The 27,627-nt window shown below is 36.4% G+C and overlaps 5 protein-coding genes and 1 non-coding gene across 7 annotated transcripts; 3 read left to right on the top strand and 3 right to left on the bottom strand.

Annotated features, from left to right (window-relative positions):
* The first annotated feature begins 1,767 nt into the window (after positions 1 to 1,767).
* On the top strand, positions 1,768 to 8,111 carry LOC105170449 (serine/threonine-protein phosphatase PP1 isozyme 2). Its single transcript, XM_011091211.3, has 4 exons — positions 1,768 to 2,504; positions 4,961 to 5,520; positions 5,617 to 5,832; positions 7,724 to 8,111. Exons 1-3 carry the CDS (start codon positions 2,306 to 2,308, stop codon positions 5,785 to 5,787), a joined length of 930 nt encoding a protein of 309 aa, XP_011089513.1. The 5' UTR covers positions 1,768 to 2,305; the 3' UTR covers positions 5,788 to 5,832; positions 7,724 to 8,111.
* Positions 8,112 to 9,473: 1,362 nt separating this feature from the next.
* Positions 9,474 to 9,555, bottom strand: TRNAS-AGA (transfer RNA serine (anticodon AGA)). Its single transcript has one exon. It is a non-coding gene; the product is annotated as a tRNA-Ser (tRNA).
* Positions 9,556 to 9,713: 158 nt separating this feature from the next.
* Positions 9,714 to 11,955, top strand: MTPB1 (metal tolerance protein B1). 2 transcript variants are annotated; one of them, XM_011091213.3, is made up of 3 exons: positions 9,714 to 10,142; positions 10,511 to 10,837; positions 10,925 to 11,955. In XM_011091213.3, the coding sequence occupies exons 1-3, from the start codon at positions 10,134 to 10,136 to the stop codon at positions 11,642 to 11,644; spliced, it is 1,056 nt and encodes a 351-aa protein (XP_011089515.1). In that variant the 5' UTR covers positions 9,714 to 10,133; the 3' UTR covers positions 11,645 to 11,955. The 2 variants fall into 2 exon arrangements, with proteins under 2 accessions (XP_011089515.1, XP_011089514.1); XM_011091212.3 differs by having other exon boundaries at positions 9,716 to 10,142; positions 10,511 to 11,955.
* Positions 11,956 to 14,154: 2,199 nt separating this feature from the next.
* LOC105170451 (ras-related protein Rab11C) lies at positions 14,155 to 16,273 on the bottom strand. Its single transcript, XM_011091214.3, has 3 exons — positions 16,132 to 16,273; positions 15,678 to 15,900; positions 14,155 to 14,891 (listed from the first exon to the last, which is right to left on the bottom strand). Exons 2-3 carry the CDS (start codon positions 15,840 to 15,842, stop codon positions 14,406 to 14,408), a joined length of 651 nt encoding a protein of 216 aa, XP_011089516.1. The 5' UTR covers positions 15,843 to 15,900; positions 16,132 to 16,273; the 3' UTR covers positions 14,155 to 14,405.
* Positions 16,274 to 17,869: 1,596 nt separating this feature from the next.
* LOC105170453 (mitogen-activated protein kinase kinase kinase 18-like) lies at positions 17,870 to 19,567 on the bottom strand. Its single transcript, XM_011091215.3, has one exon. It carries the CDS (start codon positions 19,248 to 19,250, stop codon positions 17,928 to 17,930), a length of 1,323 nt encoding a protein of 440 aa, XP_011089517.1. The 5' UTR covers positions 19,251 to 19,567; the 3' UTR covers positions 17,870 to 17,927.
* Positions 19,568 to 22,667: 3,100 nt separating this feature from the next.
* LOC105170454 (Major facilitator superfamily protein) lies at positions 22,668 to 27,568 on the top strand. Its single transcript, XM_011091216.3, has 14 exons — positions 22,668 to 23,150; positions 23,264 to 23,349; positions 24,243 to 24,321; positions 24,391 to 24,450; positions 24,533 to 24,599; positions 24,684 to 24,808; positions 24,914 to 25,015; positions 25,120 to 25,497; positions 25,590 to 25,637; positions 25,751 to 25,813; positions 25,920 to 26,000; positions 26,727 to 26,825; positions 27,010 to 27,147; positions 27,249 to 27,568. The coding sequence occupies exons 1-14, from the start codon at positions 22,935 to 22,937 to the stop codon at positions 27,381 to 27,383; spliced, it is 1,677 nt and encodes a 558-aa protein (XP_011089518.1). The 5' UTR covers positions 22,668 to 22,934; the 3' UTR covers positions 27,384 to 27,568.
* Positions 27,569 to 27,627: the final 59 nt, after the last annotated feature.

Here is a 27,627-nt window from a genome sequence, read left to right on the forward strand (position 1 = left end):
GAGAAATAAGAATTCCATAAGCAAGAACACGGAATTGTAGAATGACATAGTAGTAGTAAGAGAGTTTTTCAAAGGTGGAGGGAGAAATCCGTTGAGAGGTGTCCCTTGTATTTATAGAGGAGGATCCCTCTATGGCAAGAGTTCTAGGCTGTGCGCCTGGCGAGGAACGTCTTGAGCAACAAATCTTAGGATGAGGGAAGATTCCTTCCTTGTGAAAACTCCTGCCTTGCAAGGAGTCCTCTTAGGGGGAGAGGAGTCCGGCTTTTGGGCACCTTCCTTCCCTCGGGCTGGGCTTGCAAAGGAGCTGCAAACCTTCGTATTGAGCTTCTTTCTTGGGGCATACTTCATCCTTGAGCAGGCTCTTGCATGGGGGCCTCCTTCTTGGGTTGAATCTACTGAGTTTCCCTCTTAGACCGAGCCATATTGTAGAGTGCTTCCTACTTAGGCTAGACCTAGTTGGCTACACTTTTTTGGACTGGTGGGCTTGGCTTGAGCTTTAATATTTCTTCTTGGGTCATACCTATCATTACTTATTTCTTATTTTGTTAACCATCGGATTTTTTTTGATTAAAAAAAACCTAACTAACCCCCCCCCCCCCGCCATCCCCCGGCCCCGCATATTAGTCTTTGTATTATAATTTTTTTATTATAATTTTGATATTTAATACAAATATATTTAAAAATAAAAGAATTTATATTTTTAGAAGAGAGAAGAATACAAAAAAAGAATTAATTTAATCATAACAATATAGGAGCATTTTAATCAATTAAAGATAAAAAAAATATCAAAATACCCAAAAATTCAAGCCCAAGCTCACTTTAGGCGCCTGCATCCTACCTTTGGTTAGTTTTTACAGAAGCGGGGCTTTGTGCTAAATTTATTAAAACACAGGGAGTTTTTTAGCTTATTTTTAAAATATAGGAGGGTAAAATGAAATTTAACCTTATATCTATTTGTTAGACAAAATTAATTGAATTTGTTGATATTAATAATTTTTTTTTTTAAAGGGGTTCAATTGCATATAAAATTGATGTGCCCAAATGCTAATATAAATAAATAAGAACTGAAGAGAAATGTGAAAAAAGTAAAAATAATAACTTTTTTGTAAAATAACATAAAATATTAGTATGTGATCTAGAACGAAATATGTGACCTCTTAAGTGTGTCCAAGCTCGCGATATTTTCCTCTAGATATCGTGATGGGCTATGAGGAAGAAACAAGAACGTTAGCCTAGTCGGTTCGACTAAGATTTTCTAACGCTCAAGTTAGTGTGAGTTCGAGGTAGAAATATGCCATCTGATGATATAAATGAGGTAGAAAGCAAAAATGTATGTTACCATTAATGTTCTAGGTTTATGGTATTTATAGGCACAAATGTACTGTATTGAATGAGTCACGTGGCGTTATCTTAACATTATTTTTCCAGTAATCGTGCGATAGGGACAATGGACGCGTCATTCGGGTTTAAGACGGTGGGTACACGGCGGGTTGTGTCTCCAGACTCGAGCCGGTGAGCTGTACGCGGATCTTCTAAGCCTTTTGGGTATTTTTACTCTAAATAAGAATATTTTTATCATTTCTTAAAAATAAGGGTAATCTCCATTATGATCAAATTTAATGTCAATGGAGGGAGAATGTAATTTATCCTATTTAATACGCCCAAATTGAATCCAGTTATATAATATTTCTCGAAAAATTTGACATAAAATTAAATATTGAAACCCTAGATTTCGAATTCAACCATACAACTTACAAGAATGTAGAGAGAGAGAGAGAGAGAGAGAGAGAGAGAGAGAGAGACCCGTAAGGTGGTGAAGGAAGGGTGAGGGGTCCAGTTCAAAGATCTCCAACCACAGTAGCATAGAGAGAACCACACGAGCGCAGTGGAATTATCGACTCCGACGATTCTTATTTACTTTTATTATTAATAACTATTATTTATATTTTTATTATTGTTACCATCAAATTCCAATTTACCCGTAACAATAAATCTGTCTATTTACTTCTCTTTGCATGACGTATAGTCCTCTCCGCCGCATCGGAGTTGCAGCCCCCAATGTCTCAAAGCGTCCATATCTTGTCTTAATCCGTACCCCAATCCATATTTTGCTGTATTCATCCACCCATTTGTTGTTCCGTTCTTGTTTTCATTGACAAACGGATTGAAACCCTCAAGCATTTGGAACTTTTTCGGTTTTGGTACACACACACACACACATATATATATATATATATTCTGGGAATCTAGGGTTTGCTAATTTGTCAGTGAGCTTTAAGGGGGAATCAAAGAAAGGGGGATAGGAATGGCGGCCAATGGGCAGGGGATAGAGCCTGCCGTCTTGGATGACATTATCAATCGTCTTGTGGAGTTTCGAAACGCGAGGACAGTGCGCCAGGTGCAGCTGTCTGAGAATGAGATCCGGGCTCTCTGTATGGCGTCGCGTGAGATCTTCCTCTCCCAGCCCAATCTCCTCGAGCTTGAGGCCCCCATCAAGATCTGCGGTATTCCTTCTTCCTCTTCTTTTCTTTCTTTTTTCTTTTTCCCTCTATCCCTTTTTGTTGAAGATGAATTAGTGGTTACTTGCGTCCGCATGTATAAATGGTTTAGGGATTTTTGCCTTTCTAGTGATTTGTTATGATTGGTGTTGAAAAGTGGTTTATAGCGTGGAGTTGTTCATGGGAGGACGGATAAAATTCTGTATTTCGTAAGAACATTATACATGTTCGGCCAGCTGCATAACCATGTAATTGCTTATTTACGATGTTAGTTGGTGTATTTAGTGATGTTTATTTTATTTGGATCCTGTTACAAATTGTTCTTTTAAGCTTTTCCCGTAATGTGTGTGTTCAGAGTGTTCAAAGGGAAACCAATGCAAAAGAAGTTCCAAGCCAAAACTCTAGATGTGGTTTCACTTTTATTAGTTGGGCAGATCATGAATTTGCTTTACTTCTTGTATTCAGGTTATGTGGTAGCGTAGTTTAATTTTTTATTAGCAGGATTAATCCTGTGTCAACTTAATTATGATTACTATTTGGTTAGCATTTAATTTTAGAAAGGTTCTTATTTATATTAAATTGAACTTGTCCCTTCCAGCAGTGTCTAGATTTTTGCATGGTGGTTTTTTTTTTATGTTTGCCCATTGTATTAAATTCATAGTGGTAGTGGTGCGCTACAGAGTGTGCATGGCGCATAAGGCGAGAGTGCCAGGTGCTCCATGCAGCCCAGCCTTAAAAGGCCGTGCTTGGCTTTTTATAAAATAAAATTAAGAAAATGACTTACAAAACGGATCCCGAACTGTTCAGTTTCTCTCCAACTGTAATGTTTTTCTTCTTCCGCTTCAGGTAATGTATTTTCCTTTGTTATTTCTTCTTTCTTCTCTGATGCTACTGCATTCTCTTCTTTCTTGTCCTTTCTTTTCTTTTATGTCAATTCCACCTCTCCTTTGCCCTTATCTTTTTGTTTATCCTTGAAATTTTAGTAAATTATTGATTACTTGTATTATGATGTAATTTGTTGTTATTATTTATTATCAATTTGCTAAATAAATCATTTGTGATTTTTCTTACTAAGCTTCTGATTATAATCTGCCTTTTTCCTGAAAATTCTGGGTATAAAATAAAAACTGTAACTTTGAATTTTCTGATCTTGGAAAAAAGAATAATGGTATAAGCATATAAATTCTTTCTGCAATTATGCGCCGTGCTCTGAAAATGCAGGCGCCGTGCCGTGCGTCATGGCTCAAGAGCACCTTTGCACCATAATGCAGAATGCGCCCTTAACAACTATGATTAAATTTGATATGAATATGGGCCAAGAAATTATTTTGTGATTTTAGTGCCAGTTTGTATATGACAGTGGTAACTGCTGATCCTGAACATTAGAGAAGGTCAGAAGATAACTTTGATGCTACTGCAGTGTTCTCTATCATATACCGTCCTCTTATCACATTAATATGATGGAAAGCCTACTCTTTTGAGATTCCAATATTTTGCTGCTCTCAATTTGTTTTATTCAAATGTACTTTCCAGAATGGCGTTTATTTGAACATCTGTTTGTTGGTTCTGATTCATAAAGGTTGGTTTTGAATTGTTTTGCAACTTCATCTTTGTTGTTTTACTCGGAGTTGGAACTAGGGGTTATTAGGTCTCAAGTTTCTCAGTGATCATTTTGTGAAGCTTTAACATTTAAGAGCTGTCCGATGCTAGTGCTTCCATTGCTAAGTAAATATAGCAAGTGTTAAAAGCAGGATTTGTTTCATGGATTTTATTTTCCAATATAGCTTTACTAGAAAGATATCTATAGCATCAGCACTGTGAGAGAATTGGTTGCATCCTCTATGTAGACCCAAAGCAAGAAAAATGCGCCTTCTTTATTTTAGGTCACCGTTAGGTTTCTGACTTTCTACATATTTTGGTAAAGTCAATTTCGATGTCTACTTGTCGTTCTTGTTGAACTGAGTGAGTACCATTTTTCTCAATCTTTGTGACCTTGAATTTATTGCATAAAATGTACTCTGTAACTTGTTTGGTCAGTTTATCTGATCATTGATAGAGTGTGACATTATCCTATTATCCCTGAAGTCTACACAACACAATTTCCATTAATGCTGGGAATCAGCCACTGGAAGACTGTTTTCTCTCTGTGCCGTTGTTTTTATAATTGGTAGGACCTCTCTCCTGTTTAGTGGACCATGCAGAGATGTATTTCGCATGGTAATAAGTATTATTTCTCTTGTTGGAAAAATCAAATAATTCCTCTTTAGCAGTAGTATTTCACTTGGTTAAAAATTCAAAATTGCATTTCTCTTTTATTGCCACCTTCTTCTTTGATATTTATATTGAGTATCAACTGAAAATGCATTTTAGGTTTTTTTTTAGCAGTTATAATATTTTATTTTTCTTTATTCTATTTACTGCGAGAAGGCTATGATCATAATTATTTTCTTTGTGGATTCCAGGTGACATTCATGGGCAATATGGAGATCTTTTGAGGCTTTTTGAGTATGGGGGTTTTCCGCCAGAAGCCAATTATTTATTCTTGGGGGATTACGTGGACCGCGGCAAACAAAGCTTGGAAACAATATGCCTTCTTCTAGCCTACAAAATCAAGTATCCTGAGAATTTCTTTCTCTTAAGGGGAAATCACGAATGCGCTTCTATTAATAGGATATATGGTTTCTATGATGAATGTAAACGCCGTTTCAATGTGAGGCTATGGAAAATTTTCACTGAATGTTTTAATTGCCTTCCTGTGGCAGCTCTTATAGATGACAAGATACTCTGCATGCATGGTGGTCTTTCTCCCGATCTAACAAACTTGGATCAAATAAGAAATTTACCTCGTCCAACTGATATTCCTGACTCTGGTTTGCTTTGTGATTTGCTTTGGTCGGATCCTAGTAGAGAAATAAAAGGTTGGGGGATGAATGACAGGGGAGTCTCATATACATTTGGCGCCGATAAGGTGGCTGAATTTCTCATGCAACATGATATGGACCTTGTTTGTCGTGCTCATCAGGTATTGGTATTTTCTCTTACTCCACTCTTTCTTCTTTTCTTTCTTTTAATTCCTTGTAATTTTGCAGTCTGATGATTAGATGCTTTTCTTGAACAGGTTGTAGAAGATGGATATGAATTTTTTGCTGAAAGGCAACTAGTTACCATATTTTCTGCTCCGAACTATTGTGGTGAATTTGACAACGCTGGTGCTATGATGAGCGTCGATGAGAGTTTGATGTGCTCATTTCAGATCCTAAAACCAACAGATAGAAGACGGTTCTTGTGATACAAGTTCCTATAACCGTGTTCTCAGTTCTCCATGGATACCCAGGTTAGTTTCGTTTCTTTCTTATTAGCCTTATTTATAAGAAACCTTATTAACCGTGCTTATGCTCTCATTTGATTTGCGGCTTTGATCCTCTTAACGTTGTTTATCCTTTCTCTCTTTCTTGGTTATTGATTAGGTCTTTTTCTTGGAAATATCTTCCTTGCGCACAAAACTAACTCACTTGTGAGGAGTCTGATATTTGTTTGTATTGAAAGAAAACTAATTCTAAACCATGCGCCCAATGATTTCATCTCAATAATGAAGTCTTTTAGATGCATCTTAAATACATTTTCTTGGTATGATTTGGTGTCTTGCTGGCATGACAGATATGATGAGTACCAGAAATCTCATGAACTTCAGCTCTAAGGGTGTGAGGGAATTTCTTTTTTCCTCTCCTCATAAGTTAGACATAACAGATACAATGAGTACCATATCTCTTGAAGTTCATCTCTAAGGGTGTGAACGAGTTTTTTCCCTCCCTTCATAAGTCAGTCTGTTTTGTGCTTAACTGCACTCCATAACTCATTGCTGTGTATTTCCCTTATGATTTGAAATTAATGTATTGGGCAGAAAGGTTCATTTCCAATGAACTTCTTGAATCTTGCTGTATTGCATTATGAATGTGGAGCCAACTATTTCTTATGTAGTAACATTGCGAGGTGAAAACATTGGACACTCCTAAAGGTTTTTATATTTATTTAAACTTTCATACATAATAATTTGGATACATCCATAGATGTCGTAATTAATCTTGTAATATTTTTTAGTGTAATCAGCTTCTCAATGAGATTTCAGGCCTTGTCATGTTGTTTGAATTGATGAAATTTGTTTACATCTAATCCTCTATAGACTTCCCCTACATAATATCTGTTGCATTGATTCTTTTGTGTAACAAAAGGTTCTTAAATATCTTGTAAGATTAAGGATCATTTTGTATCTAGGGGATAGTGGTGGTCAGGAAATAACTTGCTTCTAGAATTTGAAGATGATTTCAAATGATTGCAATTGATATGATGTCCTCCAGTAACCTATTGATGTAAAATATCATCTGCTTTCAGTTTTAAACAAAATCTCGTGTTTATTGTATGTAAATGAAAATTAATGACAATTATTCATATTTGTATAAAATCAATTCTAACTGCAAACTTTTTGAAATTTTATTTCTCATTGATATTAGTGGAAGTGTTTCTCAAAATTCTCCGTCATTGAGTAATAAAAACCATTGGTTTCGGCACATGAAGTGGAAATTGGTTCAGTGAAGTTTGTCAGTCATTTTAAGTTCATACTGAATTGGTTGCAGAGTGCTATGCTATACCAAGTGGCATTCACTCTGTTAGTTGTTGCTTGAATCAGCACGAAGAGGTGATGAAGGAAAACTATGCTGATTACTAGTCAGGACTTGTTAAATTAATGTCACAAGAACATGAAGGGACTTTCGGAATTGAACTGCTAGCTCGGCATTAGGAATCTTTTCGTATTTCTTGTTTGTTACTGATTAACATTGAGACTTATCCCCCCACCCTCCCCATGTCTCCTTTTATATCTAATCCTTATCCTTATAGATACTGCGTTTATATACCTTGCTAATTAAAAGATGGTGTGTGGCGATGATGGTTACCGCTCGCCAGAATATTTTACTTCTGTGGTTGCATCGCCATTTCAGACATTCTTGAGTTGTATTCATTCTCTTATAATATAATATCAATCTATTCAAGCTATGGATTATAGAACAATCAGTTATTATAGTCCTAACAATAGTTGGTATATGATAGATTTTTAGTCCACATCGAATTGTGGTTGGGAGAGGCCAGAAGTGGAGTCAGATGTGTGTGATATAATCTAATATTTTGTTCTGTGTTATTAATTGTTTCTAATTGTTGTTATTTGTGAACAGATGTCCTGTCTTTTGGTGGCAGAATATACTGGCTTCTTGATTTTGTAGAACTTGGCCACGTCTAGTACTATGGCATTCTGCAATGGAATGAATTAGAATCTCGCTCTAGTGTTGTTGGGGGAACCCCAATGTATTTTGGAGGCAACTTTACTCAACTGGTCTGAAGTGCTGTATTTCTTTTTCAAAAGATTTCATGTTACATTGTTCTCGCGCAGTTTATGATTCGACTGTGTAAATACACCTTATTTTGTAAATTGCGGTGGAATTGTAGATTGTTGTTACTGATTTGGCAAATTTGCCTCTTCTTGAGCACTGTTCTGATGAATGCTCAAATTGTAACTTTCCACCTATATACTATCTATATTGCCAATAGCTTCTATTTAGCTGATGTTGAATGTGTCTACATGTGGCAAGGTCCTATTCACCCCCCCCCCCCCCCCCGCCCCCAACCATGTTCGTGCATTCCTCTTGAATCTGATCATGCGGTTATCTTTTGCTGTATGGGTGATCTTAGTTGGGCTGATCCGCGCATATTTCACAAATCTTCCTAATGAGGTATTATGCTTTATCTGCGAGATAGAATTCCAGGTTGGAAGGACATCGCCAATATATAATTTCTTGGTCCTCTCCTTATTTTGTTGTTGATTTGAGGGTTGAGTTTGGTTTGATTGATTTTTTACTTCAACAGGATTTGGTGAAGTTTGATTTAGGGTTTTTAGAAGTAACAATTTGCCTTCTAAACTAGTTGAATTTATCCCTAAACCTTCACATGTGTGATTCACATGTGAATTTTCTTTACAACTTGAAAACTTGACAACAATGTTACATATGTTTTTTCTTCAAAATAAAATACTGAAGATTGGGAGGACGACGAAATGTTAGAAATTTTGAAGATATCCCACTAAATTTGATATTCCTTGAATAATAGGACTGAAAACGCGGAGATCCTAACTTATGAACAAAAAGTGCAATTTTTTGTAACTCGAGTGTTTGTATGCATGGTGTTTCAAGTCTGTTCACATGCATACGTCATTTGTAGATGTAGGTTAAAATTATGTTTTTTAGTCCGATAGAATAGGAATTTAACAACTAAAATCCTTCACTTTACAAGGTTGATAATTAAAGCCCCAAAATCTAGAGGAGAAAAAAAAAATGGAAGATTTTGTCCTTTTTCTGATAGACAATTAGAAAATCAACATAATATATTATGAGATTGTCATGAGTTAGTTAATTGTTGATGATTCACTTTTAGTCGCATTTAATAAAAAAGTTACAAGCCTTAATGAGTTCAATATTGTTGGTTCCAAATTCAACAAATTAAAAGTATTTCATTTAAGAAGTAATGAAAGGTTGGTCAGTTTAGTTCATCATAATAGAATGCAAATATGCATATGTCATGAAACACTTGAATAGAATTTTGTCGTTTTTATTTATTTATTGGGCAAAAGTTTTTGTCAAACGAAAAAAGGGAAAAAAATGAAATATCTCAAAAGAGTTCTTAGTTACAATTGGAAACTAGTTTGACTGTAATTATTTAGCAGTGGACTACTAATTTGAATGATATTTTATCATAATTAATGCATGTTAAATATATAACAATCTTGATTTCTAGTAACTAATAATTAATAATAAGAGGAAAATAAATTCGAAAAGGGATTATGAATAAGGCTGTTTAATATTATATAAACACAAATGAGATTGTATTTCTATACATCCAAGTTGAGAAAAAGGGAGTGGAACGAGAACTAAACGTGAGCGGCAGGAGTCGAACCTGCGCGGGCAGAGCCCACATGATTTCTAGTCATGCCCGATAACCACTCCGGCACGCCCACTAATTGCTTGTAGCTGTTGAATTTACTTTCTTAGCTGAGTTTTGAAAAAGATCTGAATGGACATTCAATTAGTAGATATTCAAAATTACTAAAATATTCCCGTTTTGGGCATCGAATTCTGAAAAAGGTCAAATATTGAGTCCAAATTCAATTATGTTGCTTTTTGTTTTTCCTTCGCAGTAGTTTTTTTGCATATTTCTAGTTTATATCTTATCGTTATTGTTGGCAAAGTCAAAGGTTGAATGGAATTGACTCATGTCTTAAACCATTCAATCTCTTGTAATAATCTCTGTTTCTTGTTTTTTCCCCTTTCCAATGGTTTATTCCTTTTCCCTTTCTGATTCTGAATTTATTTTGGGAATTATGCACATTTTGTGTGTAACCTCTGATTCTCCTCTTGCAAAAATAAAGACTAAGAATCGGTTTATTCTCTTTGATCTTTCTTCTATTTTCAATTGCCTTTGATCTTTAATTTTCTCGGTTTCCGGGGTTTCAAATGACTAAAGAATTGTGAGGATTTGATCAGTTTCTGGGCATCCCAACCATTCATTCCTCCAAGATTTAAGGGTTAAGGAAGGATGACTAAGGTAAGGAGTTGGCATCTGATAAACAACTGCTTTTCACCTTAATCGTATGTTTCAAAAGATTTGGGCTAATTACAGCTGATCCCTTTGTTTGAGATTTTGATTAGATGTGTAATCTGGATTTAAGATTTGCTTTTGGGTTAATGTCCGAAAGACATTTGATGGAGGTGAAATGAGAAAATAGATTTGGGCATCGGAAAATTGCACTGTGAATTTAGAAGAAATTTCTGTGAGTGTAAGAATACATTAATTTAGTCAGGCTGAAAATACTGACAGTTTCTGTTCTGAATATCAGAGTGGAGTTTTATTTTAATGCGTAGAAAGAAGTCCACTAGAAAATAGCTTATGGCATTCACGATTTGTAATTGCAGATGGAGCATGGGAATGTCCAGTTGACTGAACTGCAGCAGGTAAAGAGAGATGCTCCAGGAGACTTTGAAGAAGCACCAAACGAATCCCCCCGGAAACTGCAGTTTTCATGCAACTCCACTTGTTCATTCTTGAAGCAAGAATATAATAAGTCTGATGCAGCAAAACGGTCTAAGACGACTGTTAAACTGTGCGGACTTATAATTTTTTATACTATAATCATGGTAATTGAGATTGTCGGAGGGCTGAGAGCCAACAGCCTAGCAATTCTTACTGATGCAGCTCACTTGCTGTCTGATATTGCTGGATTCTGCATTTCTCTTTTTACGGTATGGGTGTCTGGTTGGGAGGCAACTCCACTACAATCTTTTGGGTTCAATCGTCTTGAAGTTATAGGAGCCCTTCTCTCTGTGCAGCTAATATGGCTAATCTCTGGGACTTTGATCTATGAAGCAGTCAACAGGCTTATTACCAGAGTCACAAAAGTAGACGGGAAACTCATGTTTGCAATTGCCGTATTTGGTTTCTTGGTTAATTTTCTCCTGGTTCTATGGCTCGGTCATGACCATTCTCATCATCACCATTCTCACCATGCCTGTAAGGACAATGCCCACGATGATGAAGCCGAAGGATCATGCAGAGGAGAGGGAGATGAAAGCATGAAGCTTGTGTCAACTCCTCATGGGAAGACTGAAATGTTAAACATAAACATTCAAGGGGCTTATTTGCATCTCGTTACTGATCTCATACAATCTGTTGGTGTAATGATTGCTGGATGTATTATATGGATAAAACCAAAATGGTTAGTGATTGATCTGATTTGCACACTCATCTTCTCCATTATTGCCTTGGGCACCACCTTGCCCATGCTGAAGGATATCTTCTACATACTGATGGAGAGGGCACCGAGTGAGGTTGATATCGTTGCCCTTGAAAACGGTCTCAAACTCATCAGAGGAGTTGGTGATGTCCACGATCTTCATGTTTGGGACATCACAATGGGAAAACATGTATTGGCTTGTCATGTCGTAACTGGGAGTGAAGTTGATCCGAACAAAATCCTGCAAGAGATCAGGGAATACTGTGAAGGAGCATTCGGAATTTATCATGTAACTATACAGATAGAACGAGAATAACGGCGACTTTTCTCCACCTAGAAACATTTTCGTCATGCGTTCTTGGAAAGATATTACCATTGCAAGACAAGCGGTTGAAATCTGATGAAGAATGCAGCAACGTTGTCATCAGCAGGTCTTGACATAACTCTGCTCAAACTTTAAGCACTCAGCAGAACACCTCAAATTTCTGTTTTTGGAACCGATGGATGTCAGAATTCCTTTCACCGTCGTGTTTATGTGTTTGTTTGCTAACACAACTTTTTGGAAGAATTGTTGGCTGAAGGTTATGTGCTTTGAATTAAGGTGGAATATAGAGTGAGAAGCATCAAGTCATAAACGCCACACAGAAATTCGTTCCTTAATAAACCACGAAAAATTATCTTTCATTCAACGCCCAAAGATCCAAGTCCAAGATTAAGCCCATTGGTAGCCAGCACCGGCTTAGAGCATCTATTGCCCGTTAATACCATAACCTACTCAACAGACACGTTGGTCTTAGATGGACATATCTGCATGAAATACGTTAGCACGTAGTTAGAAATACCAACAGGAATTTTGGCATAACAGTGGAGCTAGCTTGAATCTTCGACATAGTTTCTGCTATAGGCATCTACTATCCGTCAATCTGGCAACCCTTCCTATTCAAGTATATAATTGGACCAATGCACTCTCATGATGGTAAACTTGTCTTATATCATGGCATAAGTGGATCATGCTCAACCAAACTCCTACATTCTTTCATCCGACCGGATAGGATAAGGAAGGTAGCATGCCGTTTTTTTTGATAGAACCGTCACTCGATCCATAAAATGGATTCATCAAACTAATAAAACTGAACAAGACTAACCGTACGAATTGTTTGAAAATCGCTTATAATTGCCTATTGACCCTGTCCAAAATCAAGTCAACTGCCTAATTCATTTACTTTTTTTAAATTTTTTCAAAAATTATACAATTTTGAATTGAACCAATGAAATTTGATATGAAGATGAAAAGAATTACCCGCAAACCAACACCCAGAGTATAATTATATGAAATATATATTAATACATGAACCAACTCATTAAGTCCATAATCGAACAATATTTTTATGTTCTATGATTACCTAAGTTGCTAATTAAATTGAGAATTACATTTGACACCCCTGAGGTTAGGTCGAAATATACGAACACCCCCTATTTTTTTGTATAATTAAAACTACAACCCCTGAGGTTATAATTGTAATTACAATGACACCCTTTATTCAAATACAAAATATACAAACACCCTGTGGAAAAAATTACACTAATACTCCCTAAGAGGTGTAGCTGTAATTTTGTAAAACACAGGAGATGTTTGTGTAATTTGGCATAACTTCATGAGGTATTAATGTAATTTACCCTTAGATTTATAATTAATAAAATAGGACTTATATATTATTTGATGAGCGGCATATACTAACTATTTATTAACAATAAAATTTAGTTGTAACTTAATTCTAGTAGTAAATGGCTTACTATTTTTTTGTTAAATACACAATTCTTCTATTTCATTTTTAATCTAAAAACTTTAACATATTGATTTTATTATCAAACATGGGCTACTTTTAGTTCCTACAATAACTTAAAAAAAATTGTATTTACATTTTTATGTATTTTTTATTTTAATATATTTTTGTAAATTAAATTTTATTATGACATAACTATGCCGTCACCAGTTCAATCATGATTAATCTATAATTGAATTAGTGACCCTTGATCAGTCAATTTTCTGATTGAACCGTTCGAGTTTTAAAACACTGTCTCCAATTTTGTTGTGTTCTTCAATCTCGATGTATGCAACTGTTTATTTATGTTGGGACATGTATATTATTTCACCCTACTTATAAAAACCTAAATATTTGATTAGCACCTAGATTTGTTTTTTTTCAATCCCAAAACACCACAACATATTTGGACTCTTATAATTGATGATAAAAGCAAAATATATAATATTCAGGGGCAAAATATGAAAAATAATCGCAAAATGCGCAAGTTAAGAACACACCAAAGCTGAGGGGAGGTTAGATACTTCTTTTTCATAATATTAATGTGTCTTTTTTAAACTTCTTTTTTTCTAATTTTACGAGGCTTTGTGCCTTTTTCAACTTTCAAATGGGGCAATTTGAATTTGACCCTAGCTTTAATATTTGAATTTTTAAAAAAAATTAAAATTTCCAAATTAAAAGAATTTTAAATACATTATTATTCAATAAAATATAATTCAATTAATGAATTTAAAATTCTTTAAATCTAAAATTAATCTAAATAAATCCAAATGATTTGTGCCAGAAATGTGAAATTCAAAATTTCACATCCATCGTCAATCCAAATGCAGCCGAAACAATATGGTGAAACGTCCATACCAATGTATAAAATCTATGAAATTGGATGAATAAAAAGAGAGACACAGGCAATGGAAAAAAGATTAACATGGCTCTTTATTGGTAGAAAAAGCGTATACCAGAAACAGAATCCGAACAAGGATACTACTACCTTACAACAACAGCAAACATCAGCAGTATCAGTCACTTTTGAGAAAACAAAACGAACAATACCCCATCATTCTTACAGAGCATGTACCCTAGAACCTAATAAATGATTGCAGAGCTTTCCCAGCATTTTTACTGTCACACTGAATTAAGAAAGTATTCTACAAGACTCTCTTTCTCTGGAAAAAGGAAACATATAAAAAGAGTAAATAGAGCAAAAGTTTTGGGTTGCTATCAATGTTGATATCTTCCCTGGGAGTTTAAATTTAACTAATTAGAACAGCAGCCTCTCTTCACAGTTCCTGATGAATCACTAACATTGATGGTAGTGCCCTGACCAGGAAGAACAGTTGCTGCAGCAGCTTCCTGTGCTGCCAATGCTTTCTTGCTAATGATGTGGTATATTTCAGTCAATATAGTATGGAAAGCCCTTTCAACATTAAGTGCCTCCAGAGCTGATGTCTCAAGAAATGAGAGCCCTTCCTTCTCTGCCAAATTTTTACCATCCTGCTCGGCAACTGCTCTCAGATGGTTGAGATCGGATTTGTTTCCAGTCATCATGATGACAATGTTAGAATCTGCATGATCTCTCAACTCACGAAGCCATCTTTGGACATTGTCAAATGTTTGCTTCTTAGTTATGTCATAAACAAGGAGTGCACCAACAGCCCCTCTGTAGTAGGCACTTGTGATTGCTCGATACCTTTCTTGGCCAGCAGTGTCCCAAATCTGGGCCTTCACTGTCTTACCTTCTATCTGTATCATAACGCAGGCGAACCAGTGATTTCCAAAGTGCTCAGCATCGAAAAACAAACATACAAACAAGGAAAAACAGTTTCCCCAAAAGTTGATACTAGGATTTCATACTCAAGTGGGAACCAGACAAGGAAGATTTTTATCCCAACGAGCATTCAAGAAACTTGGAAGAAGACTTTAGAAATCAGAATCATGTTAAGCAAACAAATATCCTGAAAACTTGCTCGGACCATCGAATCCTTTTACTCATTCACATTTGGTTCATAAAAAGATAATGTTAAACATAATACAAACAATCTCGAAAAGAATGAAAAACCAAATGGAATGATGGCGTCATCAAAATTGTTTAACAACTCAGATCAACCGTAGACCTACCAATACCATGACAATCACTTAAGTTTACACAGAATAAATGTAATGCCACCGGAGAAGGACATTCAGAACAAATAATTACAAAAGCATCCGAAACTCAACTCTTTGCTCGTAAGCTTCAGTGAGCTAATAATGATCACTATTTCTAATCAGCACAAAATGCAAGCCTTAAACAAAAAATATGATCTTCAACAACCAAAAAATTAAATCAGAATAGTACTATGTTAGTTACATCAGAATTATGTCCTACGATGATATCTTAAGGGCCCAAACCATGGTAAAGTTGCATGAAGAAAAGCACCAGCCTACCCTCCCCCCAACCATAAAAAGTTTCACAAAAATCGCCCAATATATATGTGCTGTAATCAAGAGATGAAGTATAGGATCGATACTAGAAAAAGATTTGCAACACACCTGAAGAGTTCTGGTGGCGAATTCAACTCCGATGGTTGATTTGGACTCCAAACAGAACTCATTTCTGGTAAAACGAGAAAGAATGTTGGATTTTCCAACTCCAGAGTCACCGATCAACACGATCTTGAACAGGTAATCATACTCGTGATCCACTCGACTTGCCATCACCTTTTATTCCACTTTATAATATCTTTTTTCTCCCCTATTCTACTCCCTCACATACCTACACGCACAAAGAGAAATTAATAAACGGAGAATAGAAACAGATCGAAAACAATCAGATCTAACCATTCCGATCCAATCATAAACCCAAATCCAAAAACAAAACAAAAGAAAAAAAAAAAAAAAGAGAGAGAGAGATAAAACATACATCGAGACAAATAACAGAAACAAACATATATTACAACAAAACCGAAAAGATCAACACGATGTTTCCTTCACATAATTACCGTACCGTAAAGGAGAAATCTCGAGCGGAAAACAGGAGCGCAGAAAAATAGAAAAAAAAAAAAAAGATGAGTGAAAATGGGTGGAAAATGTGAAAGGAAAAAGGGAGGAAAGGAAGGAAGAGGTGTGTGTTGGGTTTGGGAGAAAATGTGGGGAGCGGGTGGGCGTTTGTAAATGGGGAAGAAATTTGAGTTTGTGCATTCCAAATTTTATATGTGCACTCCCGAAAGAGGAAAACTATTATTGTGAGGGTGCGGCAAATATGTGATGACGTGCAGATTCTTGGTTTAAATAAAGAAATGGGAGATGTTGGCATTAATATTGCTGGGAGTTGACAAAAATAGCGCATATGGTTTGAGCTGGCACTGCCCACACTGCACTTCCAGGTTGTGATCATTGGAATGTTAGTGACCTCCCATTTGTAGATGCCAAAACTCCAACCCCCATCCTATATTCTTTTTTTTTTTTTTTTATAGTTTTCACCACCCATGTCCTCCTCCTTTTAATAAATCTGACTCTTAACATTATTTGATTTCAACTAACAATGATTTGAGATATTTTAAGTTAACATCTTTTATATAGGTTAGTGCTTGTTCAACCTTTTTAACCACTTAGGTGTGAAGACGGATCAAAGTATATATTTGATCATACTCCATTGAATTATTGCATTTTATCATTTGGGGATCACCAATGGAGAACCCAAATCTGCACTTGTTTCATTTTCTTGCAATATCGGGACACGTCGAGATGCAATGCTGCCTCATTCTATGAGAGTTTCTCGATAGGTGGTGGAATGGATGCCTATTTTGGAGGAGTTTTCTATCTGTTTCAGTTAGCCCAGCTTTTTATCACCATTTTCCTATTGCCTAACCTGACTAACTTTCCTAATATCTCAGGCTTTGATGTGTCTATTTAAGATGGGCACCTAGTGTTATTGCTCGTTTATTTTCGTGGTTTGAATTAATAGTTGATAGAACTCAAATGTATTTATTGTAGGATCCGATAAATTAATAAAAATTATAAGTTGTTTACTTGATTAAATTGAGTATTGAATGAAAAAAGTTTTAATAGTAGGAAAAGGTAGGGAGAAAGTCTGCTTTTGCGTGGATTTCTCAATCAAACCACATGTACTCTGTTTTCATATCAAGCCCAATCAAAGCTCGTCTCGAGCTTGTAAGATTCAAACTGAGTCGATATCATGAAAAAGAAATGGTTTATGCAATTGGATAAAGAGCATAATCCATATTTATATATAAATGTAAATAGGCCTAGCTTGTGTTATAATGTTTTGTATGCCCGTAAGTGAATTAAATTGATCCAAAGTCACCAAAAAGCCATAATTGGGCTAGATGGGGCCACGACTAGTAGGATAGTCATATTTGGTAGAATGTTTGTCTCATCTCTATATATTAGAGATTTTTTTTTCCTTAAAACTATGTACATCATGTTTTCCTTTCTCTTTATTCAGGAAATTAAAGAATAAACATACAAAAATTTGTGTGGAGCATATTCATCTTTACAAAACTTAACAAAATTTCTGCGAAACTCATGAATTTCAAATTTCATATATAATATTCTATAAGTAGTTTTCAAATTTCATATATAATATTCTATAAGTAGTCTCTTGCAAATGGAGTAACATTTGCGCACTGATTGAATTTAAAATTTATGTCGATTAGCCTTAATTTGATTGGCGAAATTAAGATTTCATGACCTTTTTATAGATTCGAATTTCTAATAATATATGAGTATTAATCTATTGGTGTTAGTTATATAGATTTAACTTGATATAATCGTAACAATTCACCCGAAAAGAATGAATGTGAAACTTATAAAATCAAGAAATATAATGTACAAATCAGATAAAAATGAAAACTTATTTCCTCTTGAACATGCAAGTGTTGCATTGCTATCACAAGAAAATATTTGCGGATCGTTATATTGGAGAACTACGACGTCGTATTGGGGGCTGCAGTTTTGTCCTTCTCGAGACGGAATCACATTACAATTCGTATTTCTATCCCCAGATGGTGTGGAGGAACCCTCCCAACTCCGCCCCAAGATTCCCGCCTGTGCTGTAATCAAATCGAAAACTGCCGAGCTGCTCCCTTCTCCGTTTTCAGCCCCGCTCCTCACCACCACCCAGCCATCTGATTCCCAATTCGCCCCTGCTCCGGAGACTAATCCCCTTAACCTCTCGTTGGCCCCAGAATTCGGAGTCTCATCTTCGTCTTTCTCGCATTCTTCCTCGCAGAATTCTGAATTAAACCAATCCAACACGCACCGCGGAGATGGAAAGGCAATTGAGCTTTTCTGCGGTCTCCTTGACAGGAATGGGTGCTGCAGCAGCTGCTCACAGCTCCATCTCTTCGTGTAATCCCTACTGAAGCACTTATCTAAGAAGTCAAGCCCTAAGTGCGAAAGCTGAGATGGAAACGGAGGCAACTCGTCCGAGTAGCTGATTCTACAAACTGAGTTAGCATCCGCTCCCCATGCCGGCTTACCCGTCACCATCTCGATAACGGTGCAACCTAGCGACCAGACGTCGGACTCTGGCCCCTGATGCTCGCCGCGTATCACCTCCGGAGCCATCCATAGCGGGCTGCCTCGAGTAGAGATGGTTGCCGACGAGATCTCCACAGCGGAACCAAAATCGGCGAGCTTGGCGGTGCCTGGTGTGTGCCCTAAGAGGAAGTTTTTACCCTTGACGTCGCAATGCATAATGCCTCTGGAGTGAAGGTATCTGAGTGCGGATACCAAGCACCAGGTGTAACTAGCAACGGCTTCCTCGTCGAAATCCACGGACGTTACGGCTAGGTCAGCGCCGGTGCCAGCCGGTAGGTACTCCATGTGCAAGTTCCTCAATGACGTCGTTGGTGAAGAACCCTCCATCGTGGTGTCATCCCCTAGGTACTTGACAATATAAGGAGAGGAGAGTGATTGAACAACTCTGATTTCGTTTTCCAACGCCTCTATCTGGGAAGGCAAGGCGGAGGCTAAATCCACAGACTTGACGGCAAAAACATCGCCGCTTGAGGTGGTAACTCCAAGACTCACTGTTCCGTAAGCACCTCTGCCGATGCAGGGGCCTCTGACCCATCCTCTGTTCACCTTTCTCATGCTCATCTGATGGAAATCGGGTAAGAATAGCTATCCTTTCTGCTGTGTAATGGGTTTTTGTATTGAAGGACGATGACATATCTGAGTGGGAAACTTGTGTTTATATATATACAGAGAGTTGGGAGTTGGGGTGTGGATATGACAAGTTGACGTGAACAGAGAAGTGATAATATTTAAGACAACACTCTTGTGCTTTTATCCTTATCCACTAATTGATCGGTGGGGATTCGGTTAATTTGGTTGTGCGATAAATAGTGGGATTTTAGGACATGTTGAGCTTAGATTGTGGTGGTGGTGGGGATTTGATCAGTTAGGAATTTGGCATGTGATTGTTGGGGGAATGAATGAATATCCACATTCGGTTCGGCCAAGAGTTTGTGGACTGAGCTTAACATGGAATTATTATACTATGTACGTGTGCTTTTCTCAGACAAACCTCTACACACAAAGTTGCGATGTTTCGGCTTTCTTGATTTGGTTTTATCTTTTTAGTTTTTTTCTCTTTTTTGAAAGATAAACATAGGTGTTAAAGATTTTGAGCTTATGGTTGTGTGGTTCAATTCATTTCATTTTGAACACGTCATTAAATCGTAAAGATATTAATATTATATAATTTTTTTGCTATTAGTATAAAGTTTTATATGAGATGGTTGTTTAGCATGGTTTTAAAGTCAGGCCAAACATGAGCCGGTGTCTTAAGTTCAAAACTCATTACTATTCATTCTTATAAAAAAAAGGTTTCACGTGATGGGATATATTAAGATATTAATATTAAATGATTATCTTTTCTGATTATTTAAACTTTTAGATAAGATAATAGTTTACAAAGCAAAATTGTCAAAAAATTAAGAGTCAAGAGAGAGATGATGCTTTGAAACGAACTTGTGGCTCATGTAATTAAGTAGGCAAGACCCTGAAAAAATGGAACCTTTTTTGGGTGAGTGAGTGTAGTTAGGCTTAGAGCTTCCCTTTTCATAAATATACAAGTATGGGCTACTTGCATTATTTTGTCATCTAACTCAATGGAAGGCAAGAGAAGTAAACGATCTTCTATCACATACTCATAATACATTGATATCATACCGTATCAATGTAAGACTAATACATAATATAAAAGTATGACACAACATGTTAGATCGTCACCCATTCCTCCACATGGAGAGACCATGAAAGAGAGAGAGAGGGGGTTGGCCAAGAAAAAAGGGACTTGTCTAACTTCTTTGCTTACGCGGCGGGAGAATGAAGGTTCAAGTTTTGGCAACAAAAAGAGAATGAGAGGCTGAGAAGTGGATATGGCAAATGGAAGTGTGATTGTGCCCACAACCCACACACACAACACACTCACAGTGACACTGCATACGCTTTTACTTGTGAAGGAGAATTTGTTGCTGTTGGAGTGAGTTGACGTGCACCACTCTCGTCCACCTCAATTCTTTTAATCGCTGGAGTTGGACTTGCACAAAATTATTTCCTATGCTGCATTGAGTTGATCATACCAGCCAAAATTTATTTTAATTTTTTGAGTTCATAAACAGTGATACAGATTAATTATACTTAGACTCTCTCTAATAACTATGAAATTATATTTTCTCCAAAAAAACTTTCAAATCAATATTTTCCATTTTCTGAAAATCCTTCGTCTACAATTGTACTCCTTACATTCCGAATTTGGATAAGAAATTCTGACATCAACAAAAAATTTATATAAATTTTAAATTTTATCCCTCATTTAATATTTTGTATAATGTACTAACAAAAATATTCTACTAATATTTTTTTTATATTTGTAAAGGGATAAATATAATATATATATATATATATACAATCAAAAGGTATAACTATAATAAAATATTATTTTTGAATTATTGTCGTTGGATAAAAACTAACCTTTATTGAATAAAAAACTAGTCGTATTATCTATAATTTATACAAAATGTTAAATGAGGTGTAAAAATTATAATTTTTTTGTTGGGGTCAATATTATACATCCAAATAGGCAAATTGCATTTTCTGTTGCACACAATAGAGGGGGTTGCACATATGATCCCAAGGTTTACAGACTAAGCATATTTAGTCCTATAATTCAAAAAATTTGTACTTTTAATCCTTTTCAATAAATCGAGCAAAAAACTAATGGAATTTGTTAGATAAACACTTGTCATTACTTTATTAACAAAATATTTGAAAGTGGAAAAAAAATGCATAACCTTTTGACAGGCAGTACCTTTAATCTGGGGGAAGAGACTCTCTTTCATAGTTCTCTACCGAGTGAAAATGAAGAAGTATGACCCATTGTGAATCGGGTTGTTGGTTGCTGTAGATAGACCCCTAAAATTTAAAATCGATTGACAAGGATTTTAAAAAGTTACAGCTATTGAATAATACTTAGACGGACATTCTCTCAGTAGGGGTTTTTGAGCTGCATGTGTTGATTTGCCCATGTTCTGGTGCCTCGTCACGGAACTCCTCTGATTTTTTGCCATTCGGGTAGGTAGGCAGGCAGAACAAGGCCGGTTCTCCTCGTGGGCTGACGGGCCTTGATCGTAGCCCACCTCTCTCAACAGCCTGAAGCAGCTACATGGTCTGAGCCTCTCCTTCTCAGGCCTCTTGCATTCAAGGGCTCCTCATTGGGATTGATCCAAAAATGTTTAATAGCTCTTCTATGAATCCATTTCATGACAAATCTCATTCTTATGTCGTCAATCATATCTATGACTAATTGCAATAAATTGTAAGCGTAGGCAATCACCCCTCTATGAATCTCTTGGACGTAAAGTAATTCGGACAAAAAATTATCGATTTGTCCAAATTGGGATACGAATAACATAATTATTTTATTTTAATACATTTAATTTGACCACAAATTTGCATCGAATTGCACCCAAATTGCCAACCATTACAACATCCCATGTGATTCACTAATCAAATTCATATGATGCCAAATTCTGGCAATTTGCTGTGAGTTAGCCAACACTTTCCAACATCTATGAATACTCAACTCAAACAGTACATCAGACTTCCCGCTTTTGGCCTTAGAACTCCAACTCGTCTGTTATTTTTAGTGCCCAGAAATGAATTAGATAACTGTATGAAAGCAATTGGAAACAATAGAATGCTAATACAGTATTGCAGATATCACACACACTATTTACGCTTGGATCTATCCAAGCGTTTCAAAAACATATTTGACTCTTGTTTTACATGAGATGCAAATTTAATTTAGTAACTGAATTAGTAAACCAAAATTGAAATTATCCGGATATAAACCTATAGAATCAAGAGAAAATTTCTTTCCATCTAAATTAAATGTATTAACTATCAAATCATGGCTTCATATATCAAATATTTCTCTGTGGCATTCAAATCTTCCACTATCTCATAGCATATACGGAAAAATCCTCTTTAGGCAAATCTTCTATAAAGAGATCATACAGTAAAAACCCAACTGCTCATAGACTCCGACAATATTTGGGAAAAAGATAAACGTGAAAAACCATTTTGATTTCCCATTCATAACACAGCGGAGACTACCTTCATCTTCATGGGCCATGCCCGTGATAGCGAAACGCGGTGAGTCTACAAGACTACACACCCATTCACCACAAGAATCAGCCAACTCCCGATATAAAGTATATGATCACAAGCGAAAAGTAAATTCCTCGTAAGATACTTACTGGGCTGTATTGGGAAATGGCTCTAACTTGTGCTCCGCCATTGTTGAACCTCAAGCTCAAGAACAAGTACTCGCAACACCATTTCTGCGTTGCCAAGAAATCTAATTCTGTTGCCACCACCCCTGTTAGAAACTCTTTGAGCCTAGATTTCGACAGCCGTTCATTTTGGGCTAATGATAAAGGCTTTAGAATACGTTTTTTACGCGCTGCTCCCAAACCCAATTTGATGAAGGTAATTGCGGAATGTGGGGAATTTTCTTTAGTTTATTTTCTTGGGTATTGGTAAATGGGGTTGAATGCATCGTGCAAGTTTGAAGTTCTTCCGTTGGTTTTTTTGGTTGGAAGGTTGGAGCTTCTTCAGGGGAAGGTAAATCTTTCAATTCTGAGACAACACAGCAAGAGGTTTTTGCTTGGTCTTCTGTTATCTTACCGTAAGTCCTCTGCCTTTACTGTTGTTTATGGTTGAGCTTTCTTGTGCTTTGTTTATTTAGTATTTGGTGGGTACTTCTCCTGGTTATTTGGAGAGAAACTCAAAACGCCTGAGCCGGTTGATTAAATTTTCATCTTTTTTCTCTTTTCTTGGTTCCTTTGATTTTAAGCTTGAAGTTTTAACTTCAGTACTTTCTTCCTGGACAAAGCAAAAGATAATGAAAATGATTGTAAAAAGTGATTGCCACTTGGTTCATGAGATGAAGGGTTCTTTTGGTTAGAAACTTAGAACAAATTTAAGAAATGTGAGGATTTGTTAAAACTGAGACAGCAGAAGTTAGACAAAATCTCAATGTCGTGGTGCAATTTTGAATTGAAGGTGCAAGGGGTCTTTGCACTAAACTTGCTAATCTCTAAGCTTAGATGATCCTAATCTAACAAAGTGGTCTTGTTCGATGTGTCATTCTGATAGATAGTCAAAAGGGCTTTATATCTCTATGCTACAACAGATGAAGTCAGTTTCCAATTGGTTAAGCTATGTGAACTTGAAACAAACCAGGACAAAAGAAGAATAGACTAGAAGTTTGTTTTAGAACTTTATTACTAGGCCTGAATTAGATCGGACAATGAAAAATACTGCTCTTCTGATCATAAATGTGTAAAAGTGATATATTTGTACGCAATACTTATTGTCCATTAGATTCCTTGGTCTGGAATAGAATCTTGGTTCGTTGTTGATTAACTTACAGATTTGGACAGATGATGGACATTTCTCTGTTGAAATAGCTTTTCCTGAAGGATAAGTTGGACTGCTAAGCTTTCACCTTTTGTTATCTTCCGTCCACATAGTTTAAATGTCTGTTTCAATAGTGACTGCTATACTTTCTATTGTCAGATTTCTATTCCCTGCCTTGGGTGGTCTGTTATTCGGCTATGACATTGGTGCAACCTCTGGAGCTACCATTTCTTTGCAGGTTACATTCCCACTTCATGTGTTCTGAAAACTTAACGGAAATATGATCAATTTTACTTTTGTTTTTCAGTCACCTGAGCTTAGTGGTACAAACTGGTTCAACTTTTCAGCTGTTCAGCTTGGTTTAGTGGTATGCTTTAAATTTTTATGACACTTACCTGTTAAGATCACATACTTCATTGACTCATCTTATATGGTTGTTCCTTATTAAGGTTAGCGGTTCCCTTTATGGAGCTCTTGCTGGCTCCCTCGTTGTTTATCCCCTGGCTGATTTTCTTGGTACTCTTTTATCTAGTTACAATATCCTGTTTTTTCAAGTTTTCAAATAACTACGTTGTAAGCATTTTGCTGGTATAAATGTAGGGAGGAGGAGAGAGCTTATCATCGCTTCCCTGTTCTATCTGACTGGTGCTTTGTTGACTGCCTATGCTCCTGGCCTTGGAGTTCTCTTAGTAGCCCGGTTTCTATATGGTCTTGGTATTGGCATGGTACTGTTTTGTTCTTTTTCTTGTGCAACTACTTTTTCGATGTATAATCGATGTTAGGCTAGTCTAAGAGTGATTCATCAATTTTTAATCATATTAGCTTGGCAGGCAATGCATGGGGCTCCTCTTTACATTGCAGAAACCTGCCCATCTCAAATTCGGGGAACTCTGATATCCCTAAAGGAGCTTTTCATAGTAATGGGGATATTGGTAAACATTTCTGCAGGCCTATTAGCATATAGCATTGTGTTCCTTTATAAATATATTGAAACACAAATCACTAATGATACATTAAAGAATGATTTTCTGTGCAGTTGGGCTATTTTGTTGGTAATTTTGAAATCAATGCTATTGGGGGCTGGCGTTACATGTATGGGTTCAGTGCCCCAATTGCATTACTTATGGGATTAGGCATGTGGAGTCTCCCGCCATCTCCACGATGGCTTCTTCTTAGGGCTGTTCAAGGTAAAGGGTCCTTACAAGAATATAAGGAGAAGGCTCTACTTGCATTGAGAAAATTAAGAGGCTGTTCTGGTGAAGACAAAGTATCTGAAAGGCAAATTGAGGATACCCTCGTTTCCCTGAAAACTGCATATGCGGGTAACGAGTCAGAAGGCAGTTTTCTTGAGGTGTTTCAGGGGCCAAGTCTGAAGGCATTTATAATTGGAGGAGGATTGGTTCTTTTTCAGCAGGTTGATATAATGTCTTTGAATTGCACTTTTTAGTTGTTCTTGTCTTATATTTTCTAGTGAAAGTACACCTAATGGCTCTGTGGATGTATCAGATTACAGGGCAACCTAGTGTTCTGTACTATGCAGGTCCCATTCTTCAGGTACTACATATCTACAAGCCGGAGTTCTTTCTGTTTCTTTCAAATTCAAAGCTTCTATCTTTTTTTTTCTTGTTTGAGTGTTTGGCACATTGATCCAATTATTAATCTCCAAGACTGCTGGATTTTCTGCGGCTGCTGATGCTACAAAACTTTCAGTTGTTGTTGGTGTGTTTAAGGTACTTGTAACCAAAGTGTTTCTCATATATGATTTCTTTTTAATTCCCTTGTTTCAGTCACCGAAAATTTCCATCATATGATCATTTATTCTGTTTGTTCTTGCAGTTGCTCATGACTGGAGTGGCTGTCCTGAAGGTTGATGATCTTGGGAGAAGACCCTTGCTGATTGGAGGTGTCGCTGGCCTAGTATGCAACTTGCCACCCTCATTTATCTATGGTGTGATTGGCATGTAGGAATATGATAGGAATAGAACTGGCATCCTTAACCTCATTCAAAGCACATGTTTGGTACAATTTAGAGTTAGGAATATTCATTCTCATTCAAAAGTATGGGATTAGTTGTTCCTTCACTCACCTATAAATTTAGCTATTTCGATAACATTAAAAATTAATTTTTTTTCCATATTTCTTAAAGGTGATACGCGGCGTTTTAACATAGTGCACGTTTCATATATTAATATCTATCTATATTCCAAACGAGTATCTGTGTATATTATAAATATATGTATTGTGTCTTATGTAAATAGTAAACATCCAACGAAAACATATTAATTCGTTTAATTTTTAAAATAACATTTCTTACCTGATTGGAATTCTGTGCAATCTCTTCTTCTTTATGACTTTCAATATTAGTTACCCAACACATGATTGAATGATTTGGAATATCTCAATTTCCTCCTTTTATGTCTTTGGCATACCAAACATAGGAACAATATAATAAAATCATTTCTTTCCTGTCTCTATTCCATCTCTAAATTTATTTCTTTCCCACCTCATTAATATATGTGCATACCAATCACCCCATTTGTATTGTATGATCAAGTTCCAAGTTGCTTCATGTGAGATCTAAATCTTATTCTTAGTGTGAAGTGAACTCGAAATATCTTCAACTTTCTATTGCATTGGTCTCAGGCCTTCTCTCTGCTGCTGCTTTCGGCCTATTACAAATTCCTAGGAGGCTTTCCTTTTGTCGCTGTAGCTGCTTTGCTTCTCTATGTTGGTTGCTACCAGGTGACTCCATGACCAACCAAAACTTACGTACTGATGGTGTTTAATACTGGATCATGATTTTAATAGTCATGGCATACTTATCATGTCGGAAGAAATTACCTCTTTCCTCCCTCACACTAGTTTCAAGAACTAGAAAAACATAACTAACTCAACAAAAAGTTGTGGCCCTTATTTGAAATTTCAGATATCATTTGGACCTATCAGTTGGCTTATGGTATCAGAGATATTCCCACTCCGCACAAGAGGAAAGGGTATTAGTCTTGCAGTACTCACAAACTTTGGCTCAAATGCTATAGTGACATTTGCATTCTCGCCACTGAAGGTACCGATAGTATTCAGACCCTTAATTATCAATTTTGTCTGCATTCATATTTAGAGTAATTTGCAGAAAAAGATACATGTAAAACGTATCAATCTCTGCAGGAGTTACTTGGAGCAGAAAATCTTTTTCTTCTATTTGGGGCAATTGCTGTACTCTCACTTGTGTTTGTGGTAACCTCTGTTCCTGAAACCAAAGGCTTGAGCTTGGAAGAAATTGAATCCAAAATTTTGAAGTGAAAGAACTGTTATTATGAGTTTAAGCTCCTATATGTACACTTCAGATGTGCACACTTAATTTCCATTCTTGATATTTCAGAGATCTCAGTCCTTGAACTGTATCTTGAATCAAAGAAATCATTTTGCAAATGTTCATCTTAGAAATTCATGGTGATTGGCCTTGTTGGCGACCCTCTTCCCATTAATTAGTCCATTCGTTTTCACTGTGATCTCTTATGGTGTATGCTTTCAATGAAAACATCCC

Source organism: Sesamum indicum, linkage group LG9 (assembly GCF_026168435.1).
Source record: "Sesamum indicum cultivar Baizhima isolate 11 linkage group LG9, ASM2616843v1, whole genome shotgun sequence".
In the NCBI taxonomy this organism is placed as follows: domain Eukaryota; kingdom Viridiplantae; phylum Streptophyta; class Magnoliopsida; order Lamiales; family Pedaliaceae; genus Sesamum; species Sesamum indicum.